Source organism: the organism of the source record quoted next, unplaced genomic scaffold, assembly GCF_019419815.1.
Source record: "Pyrus x bretschneideri cultivar Hongxiangsu unplaced genomic scaffold, Pyrus_bretschneideri_v1 Contig11, whole genome shotgun sequence".
Lineage (NCBI taxonomy): Eukaryota > Viridiplantae > Streptophyta > Magnoliopsida > Rosales > Rosaceae > Pyrus > Pyrus x bretschneideri.
The window spans coordinates 1,807,826-1,816,100 of record NW_025999402.1 but is presented as its reverse complement, the minus strand read 5'-3'; the positions used below and the strand labels follow the sequence as shown (position 1 = coordinate 1,816,100).

Genomic DNA, 8,275 nt, shown 5'->3' with positions numbered 1-8,275 from the left:
TTACGGTTAGATGTAGTCCTCTTTACTTGTAAGTAGTCTTCAATTCAATTTTCGTAGATGACAAGTTCAATGCCGTAATATATTGACAGGCTTATAGTTTTGCGTGATTCCCCTAGCCTATAATGTAAAATATTGTTTGTAAAAGAAAATGAAAAACTATTTTTATTTTTTGACCTAAGAAATTCTAGGCTTCACCAATTAGTCCCTCATTGTGCCAAACCACCATACTTACATACCTAAACGCTTTTGAAAACCTACCTACAGCTACAAGTACATGACTAAATCATAACAAAAGCTACAAATAGAGGTGGAATCATACGGTAGGCTTGGGAGGCAATCTTCATACTTTGAAAGGGTTTTGTAATAAATCGTCTCTGAAATTGACCCACACTGTTAAGATGGTCTCTAAAATTGAAAATCGACGAATATAGTCCTGAAAAATAGGTGTCGCAAATTAATGTGGTTCTTCCGTCACAATTCTATTAAAAAACTGTGTTATGAGCTGATGTGGCACATAAGTGGGCCCCATAAGTCTTTTTTTTTTTAATCACAAATGATCCTTGAAATTGACTGTAACATCCCACATCGCCTAGGGGAGTGGATCTTGTAAGCCTTATATGTATATTCTCATCTCTACCTAGCATGAAGCCTTTTGTGTAACATCCCACATCGCCCAGGGGAGTGGATCCTGTGATCCTTATATGTATATTCTCATCCCTACTTAGCACGAGGCCTTTTGGGAGCTCACTAACTTCGGGTTCCGTAGGAACTCTGAAGTTAAGCGAGAAAAAGGGCTATAGCATTCCCAAGATGGGTGACTCATTAGGAAGTTCAGCTCGTGTGAGTTCCCAGAAACAAAACCGCGAGGGCGTGGTCGGGGCCTAAAACGGACAATATCGTGCTACGGTGGTGGAGCGGGCCTGGGATATGGTGGACCTCGGGCCGGGATGTGACAATTTGGTATCAGAGCCAATCCCTGGCCGGATATGTGTCGACGAGGATGTCAGGCCCCTAAGGGGGGTGGATTGTAACATCCCACATCGCCCAGGGAAGTGGATCTTGTGATCCTTATATGTATATTCCCATCCCTACCTAGTACGAGGCCTTTTGGGAGCTCACTGGCTTCGGATTCCGTAGGAACTCAGAAGTTAAGCGAGAAATAAGCTAGAGCATTCCCAAGATGGGTGACCCATTAGGAAGTTTAGCTCGTGTGAGTTCCCAGAAACAAAACCGTGAGGGCGTGGTCAGGGCCCAAAGCGGACAATATCGTGCTATGGTGGTGGAGCGGGCCTAGGATATGGTGGACCCTAAGTCGGGATGTGACATTTTGGGAGCTCACTGGCTTTGGAGTTCATCAGAGCTCCGAAGTTAAGTGAGTTTGGGCTAGAGAATCCCAGGATGGGTGACCCACTGGGAAGTTCTCGTGTGAGTTCCCAGAAACAAAACTATGAAGGCGTGGTCGGGGCTCAAAGCAGACAATATTGTGCTATGGTAGAGTTGAGCCCAGAATGTGGTGGAGGCCCAGGCCGGGATGTGACAATTTGTTATTAGAGCCAATCCCTAGTCGAAAGTGTGCCGACGAGGATGTCGGGCCCCTAAAGGGGGGTGGATCATGTAAGCCTTATATGTATATATTCCTATCTCTACCTAGCACGAGGCCTTTTGAGAGCTTACTGGCTTTAGAGTCCATCGAAACTCTGAAGTTAAGCGAGTTTGGGTTAGAGCAATCTCAAGATGGGTGACCCACTGGGAAGTTCTCGTGTGAATTCCCAGAAACAAAACCATGAGGGCGTGGTCGTGGCCCAAAACGAACAATATTGTGCTACAGTGAAGTCGAGTCCAGGATGTGGTCGGGGCCCGGGCCGGGATGTGACGTTGACCCACACCAGCAAGATGGTCCCTGAAATTTAAATTGATAACAGTAGTCCTAAAAATAGGTGTCTCAAATCAATATAGTCATTCCGTTACAATTCTGTCAAAAGTTTTGTTATGTACAAATGTCACACATAAATGGGTCCTACACGTTTAATTAAATTAAAAATAAATTAGAAATAGGTCAAAAAAGTTGTCAACTCAAAAACCCTGTCTCACAATAACCTCCGATTCCAACCGACACTCTTCTACCTCCATCTATGGTAGCCTTAGCTATCTCTTCTCTGGAAATAAAAAAAAAAAAAATCCTCAAGACCACTCATCTTTACACACTTCGACACCTTTCACAGAATTTGACCAAGACCAAGGCCACCTTTGGTGACGTCTTGGATTGGCAACGACTTTTGTGACATCACCATTAACATTTAGGCGATTGACATCCTTACAACTCAATCTTGGAAAGCTTGTTGGGAGCTCCTCCGGTGATCTCAATGATGCGGAGAACGGCGAGCTCTGCCTTGAGATAATCCCATTGTGCAAAAAGGTATTTTGGACAACTTTTTAATTAATTATTAAATTATTAACCTACATCAGCATATAACCAAAATTTGACAAAATTGTGGTAGAAGAACCATATTGATTTGTGACACCTATTTTCAAGAACTACATTGGTCGATTTTCAATTTCATGGATCATCTTGATGATGTGGGTCAATTCAAGGACTATTTGTGATAAAAACCCATAACTCTTATGGGGCCTATTATGTGCCATGTCAGTATATAAAAGAATTTTAGACAGAATTGTGACGGAATAGCCATACTGATTTGAAACATCTCGTTTTAGGGACTACATTGATCGATTTTTAATATCATGGACCATCTTAATAGTGTTGATCAATTTCAGTAACTATTTGTGATAAATCCACCTTGAAATATCTTTATTTATACACTACTTAAGAAGGGCCAGAATAGTTTCACTCCATGAACGCCGAGCCCATACATTTCACTTCAAGAAGTGTGCAGCAATGTTATCCCCAATTAAAGTTAGGATGATGAAAATGAGATGTCTTGAGCTTGATTGTGACAAGTCCAATCCAACAAAATGTGACCAAAAGATTGGCGATCCCGTATAAACCATGATAAGCTTCTACAGATTAACTTGCCTTTCGCATTAGAAGTTTCTCGATTTGTATACATAGTTTCCACAATGGCCTGTGTTGGTGTTTGTGGCTACAGATTTTTTTCATTTTTGTGGCTGGTGATTGGTGTACAAAGTAAAGAAAGTTATGGGCTCTAAAGTTATCTTGCACATATGCAATCACAATTCAAACATTCAAAAATAAAAATAAAAAAATTATGCAAGGCCATGTTTAATGGAAAATGGCATCTAAATGTAGATTTAGTAAAAACACACACAAGATGTAAAATTTGGGCAGATAAACTTAATAAATGTAGTGATAAGTCATGTGAATTGTGACACATACCCTATTAAAAAAAAGAAAAAAAAATACTCATTTGGGCAAAAAAGTTAATAGGTCTTACCTTCTGATGTCTTTTTCTTTTTCTTTTTTTTTTTTTTCCGAAAAAAATTTGAATTTAATTTTCTGATTGAAAATGGTCTAAGAATTCTTGCCTACTATCAATTATCATAAAATTTGAGTAAAATAGCAGTTGAGGCATTCTAACTAATTAAAGTAGTTAAGAGTATTTAGCCATGCACCTGAAGTTATGTGTAGCTTTGAAAAAATGTGAGCAAGAGAAACATCAATCATGCTTATGCAAGTAGTAACTAAATTTTGTCGAGATCAAAGAAGCTTAAACCCTAGCCTCAAACCAACCGAGTTCCCCAGAATCCTCCATTTTGTCTTCATTTAAATAAGCCCAGAAGCCTCCATTTTGTTTCTATTTTTTGTAGCCAACCCATGTAGCCCATAACCACCCACAATTCCAAAACCACCGTCCACCTCAACAGCATACCACGAGCCACGTAATACCGCCAATCCCAATTTGTGTGGCCGTTGGGGATTCGTAAACCAGTTCCCATCCTCTCTCTCTCTCTCTCTCTCTCTCTCTCTCTCTGCGCAATCCAAAACCTCTCCATCACTCCTATAAATTCTTCTCCCCTGCCTTCCCTCTTTCCCAAGATACAAATTTCCCAAACAGTTTCAGTTTAAAGACTTCGTCTTCTTCCTTCAAATTCTCCATTTGATCAGCTCTTTTCTTTGAGTTTTTTCACCTCTGCAAATCAATGGCTGCTTCAATCTCAGCAGCAACCATCATCGCCGTCAACAGAGCACCGGTAACTATGAATTTCCAACCCGTTTTCTAACAAACCCAACTTTTCTTTCTTATTGTTTTCATTTGGTAGAAAAAATCTTTCTTTTAATTTTCTGGTCTCATCTCTGTACAACAAAGTCAATTCCTTTATGAATATCACTGAAAACAGTATTTCAGATTACGAAAATACTTTGCTCCTTGCAACCAATTCTCTTACATATAAATATAAATTTGACATGCGTGCATAAACTTTTATATTTTTCCAAATTTTAGAGCAATGTTATTGTATACATATCAAATTGTGATTTGCAGTTAAAGAAAAAGATGAATGTAAGTAGCTGTGCAATGTCTTTGATAGTTATGGTGTTTGAATTAATGGTTTTAGACTGTAATAGTAACCTTTCCTTTTCTGGGTTTGCTTGACTTTTTCTAAAAACATGGAACTCTGTAATTTCACTTAAATTCTGTTTGGATGCTGAGAAAAAAAGTGTCCTTGGTGGTGCAGTTGAACTTCAATGGCTCTGCTTTCTTAGGCAGTAACAGCTTGAAGAAGGTGAGCTCCAAGATCATCAGCCAGCCAAAGATACATTCACCTGGGAATTTCATGGTTGCTGCAGAATACGATGAGTCGAAGCAGACCTCCAAAGACAGGTGGGGAGGGCTTGCCTTTGACACTTCAGATGACCAGCAGGACATCACCAGAGGAAAGGGCATGGCGGACACGCTTTTCCAAGCTCCTATGGGCAGTGGAACACACTACGCCGTCATGAGCTCCTACGATTACATCAGTACTGGTCTTCGCCAGTAAGTAGATTCCATGTTTTACGTAACAAGGCCACGCTTTATTGAAATGCAAAGTTATAACGTTATGACTAAATATTATTATAACGTTGCATTTAAACAATTTTATTCAGAATGCAAACCCAAAAATCAGATCGTAAGCGTAACTCAAATTTCAATTTTGTTTCAGATTGGACAACATGATGGACGGCTTCTACATTGCTCCAGCTTTCATGGACAAACTTGTTGTTCACATTACTAAGAACTTTCTGAACCTGCCCAACATTAAGGTTTGTCAAACTTTTGATTAATTTTAGTTCCAATTTTGGTGGGTAGTTTATAGATATTAGCTAATTGATTGGGATATATGAAAAATATTGGTACAGGTTCCTCTTATTTTGGGTGTCTGGGGAGGCAAAGGTCAAGGAAAGTCATTCCAATGTGAGCTTGTCTTTGCCAAGATGGGAATCAAGTGAGTTCATATTTTATTTCTTCTTGCTTTTAAAATTGGGGTTTTAGAAGGCTAATAAAAAAGAAAGTGGTTTCTGCATACCTGTTTTCTCCTTCTGCATACCTGTGTTTAGTTTATGGTTTTTCGATTGAATAACTTAAAGGAGAATCGAAAGATAAAAATAAACAATCTGCGCAAAAGGAGAAAATAGTGTGTAACATAATTTCTCTTGAATTTAAATGCTCACTACTAAAACATCTTGTAATTAAAATGAATGATCAGCCCTATTATGATGAGTGCTGGAGAATTGGAAAGTGGAAATGCCGGGGAGCCAGCAAAACTGATCAGGCAAAGGTACCGCGAGGCAGCAGACATCATCAGCAAGGGCAAAATGTGCTGCCTCTTCATCAATGATTTAGATGCTGGAGCTGGAAGACTGGGTGGAACTACTCAATACACTGTCAACAATCAAATGGTGAATGCTACCCTTATGAACATTGCTGACAACCCAACCAATGTCCAACTCCCTGGTATGTATAACAAGCAGGAGAATCCTCGCGTTCCCATCATAGTCACCGGTAATGACTTCTCCACATTGTACGCGCCTCTCATCCGCGATGGGCGAATGGAGAAGTTCTACTGGGCCCCTACTCGTGAAGACTGCATTGGTGTGTGCATGGGAATTTTTCGCGCTGACAATGTTCCTAGAGGTGACATTGTCAAGCTCGTTGACACCTTCCCTGGTCAGTCCATTGGTAAGTTTTGTGCCTTAACATGAATTTGGGACATCATGATACATTACATAGCTAATGAAAGAAAAATAAGGGATTATAAAAGTCAAATTGTGCTTGTGTGCAGATTTCTTTGGTGCCATCAGGGCCAGAGTTTATGATGATGAAGTGAGGAAATGGATTGCAAGTGTTGGGGTAGAAGGCATCGGGAAGAGGCTAGTGAACTCGAAAGAGGCTCCCCCGACTTTTGATCAACCGAAGATGACTCTTGAGAAGCTGCTTGAGTATGGAAACCTGCTGGTGCAAGAGCAGGACAATGTGAAGAGAGTCCAATTGTCCGACAAGTACTTGAAAGAGGCAGCTCTTGGGGATGCCAATGACGATGCCATAAAGAGTGGAAGTTTCTACGGTTAGATCCTTGCTCCTAAAGGCCTTGATGATAGAGTTGCATCTGGCTTTAGGATTGTAAAAGGAAACAACAATTTGAGAAGGCAAATTTATTAAAGGTTTTGATAATTGTTTGGATGCAGGCAAAGCAGCACAACAGGTTGACCTGCCTGTCCCTGAAGGCTGCACTGATCCATCTGCTGCGAACTACGATCCCACGGCGAGGAGCGACGACGGAAGTTGCCTGTACCAATTTTAGAAGTGTACTTATAGGGATTTGAGAATATATATGCATTAGAATGTGGTGGCCTTCATTGTGTCGTTGAAATGTACATGTGCTGCGATTCTCTTGAGTAAAGACAGGTAAATATATACCAGCCCAATTCATTGTACTAGTTTTTCTAAGTATCAATCTAATGAAAATGAATCAAATTCTACGACAATATATACCGTGTGCCAAAACAGCAAATATGAAAAACGATAGACAGGAATTTGTAGATTGTAATTTAAGCCCATTGTTCACATGGTCAAAGCAGCCAAGGTTCAACTAGATGACTCCTCCTGGAATTTGGATCTAATCTTTTATTTGAGTGGTTGCCTGTTAGTCTGATCATTCTATTTATTATTATTTGGACCTTATCTTTTATTTGAGTGGTTGCCTGTTAGTCTGATCATTCTATTTATTATTATTTGGACCTAATCTTTTATTTATTATTATTTTACGTGTTTGATCATTCTATGATTTCACCAAAACATAATGTTGGTGTCCAAACATGGACAGTTTGGACTAGATTCAACACGTATTTCTCCAAATGTTGCTTCTGGTCTCGACGTTAGGGGATGACTCATGAGAAATACGGAATAGGCATGCTATCGTTGGAGGCTGCCAACAGACAGTACTTGTACTCGAGTGTGTGTGAAAGTTGCGTGTAAATATGACCTTTGAACTAAATGATTGTACACCAAGTGAGGCGTTGGTTCGTTTTTCTTTCTATGCCCCAAGCAAACGAGAACTTAAAATTCAGTGTAATTTCGTGTATGCTTGCCTAAAAAGTCAACAAAAGCAAAATAGAATCTAAAGCGAGAAACAAAATGTAATCATCTCATGATGGAGCCAAAATTACAAACGTTCACAAAAGTAACATATTGGCCGATGGGTTGTGCAACATAACTTGAAATGTAAATAGACTGGTAATGTATACAAAAGTAGAAAACCGTAGCAAAATTTAGGCCATGAAGGAGAAGATAATGCTAGAGGAGTCCATCGAGATCACTGGTGTCAAATTGGACTTAGCACAAAACATATGCCTCTAAGAGGAAACTAGGGTAGTTGGAATTGCATGTCAACCGAATCATACCATGGGGTGGTAGAGCTGGAAGAGTTTTAGATTGTAGGTAGTGATTTCTTGGAAGGAAGGCTTTGAGATTATAGTTGAAAAGCTAAGAGAGTTTTCTTGAAGAGCAATTAGGTTGATTGAAGAATCATCCAAGGTTTCGGTTAATCGTTGAGCTTGAATTTGACAAGGGTGTCGAGCTTGAAGGCCTCTAGCTCTATTTATAGGCAATGAAGAAAGAGTAACCTTGATCATAATGTTTAGCTGGAGCAGAGTTAGATTGATCATTTGATGCTGATAGTGACTGTAATTCCTGGTTGGTGTCCCCCCATCCATTGTGTCTTGTGGTGGTTTGCACAATCACAGTGGTGACATCAGCGTGTCATATGACTCATGCATAGGCATTTGAGGAGGTGAAATATTCTCGGGTCTAGTCGTCTGCGT

General features: G+C 39.9%; 1 protein-coding gene across 1 annotated transcript; it reads left to right on the top strand.

Moving 5' to 3' along the window:
- The first annotated feature begins 3,809 nt into the window (after window positions 1-3,809).
- Window positions 3,810-6,940, top strand: LOC103941976 (ribulose bisphosphate carboxylase/oxygenase activase 1, chloroplastic). The gene is made up of 7 exons (XM_009352174.3): window positions 3,810-4,170; window positions 4,654-4,952; window positions 5,119-5,218; window positions 5,315-5,400; window positions 5,662-6,134; window positions 6,238-6,519; window positions 6,641-6,940. The coding sequence occupies exons 1-7, from the start codon at window positions 4,120-4,122 to the stop codon at window positions 6,754-6,756; spliced, it is 1,407 nt and encodes a 468-aa protein (XP_009350449.2). The 5' UTR covers window positions 3,810-4,119; the 3' UTR covers window positions 6,757-6,940.
- Window positions 6,941-8,275: the final 1,335 nt, after the last annotated feature.

Excerpts from the sequence above, each read along its gene's own strand:
- LOC103941976 (XM_009352174.3), top strand. The coding sequence starts at position 4,120 with ATGGCTGCTTCAATCTCAGCAGCAACCATCATCGCCGTCAACAGAGCA. Across the intron at positions 5,219-5,314 it reads TGAACCTGCCCAACATTAAG|GTTCCTCTTATTTTGGGTGT; the intron begins GTTTGTCAAACT and ends ATATTGGTACAG. Across the intron at positions 6,520-6,640 it reads AAAGAGTGGAAGTTTCTACG|GCAAAGCAGCACAACAGGTT; the intron begins GTTAGATCCTTG and ends GTTTGGATGCAG.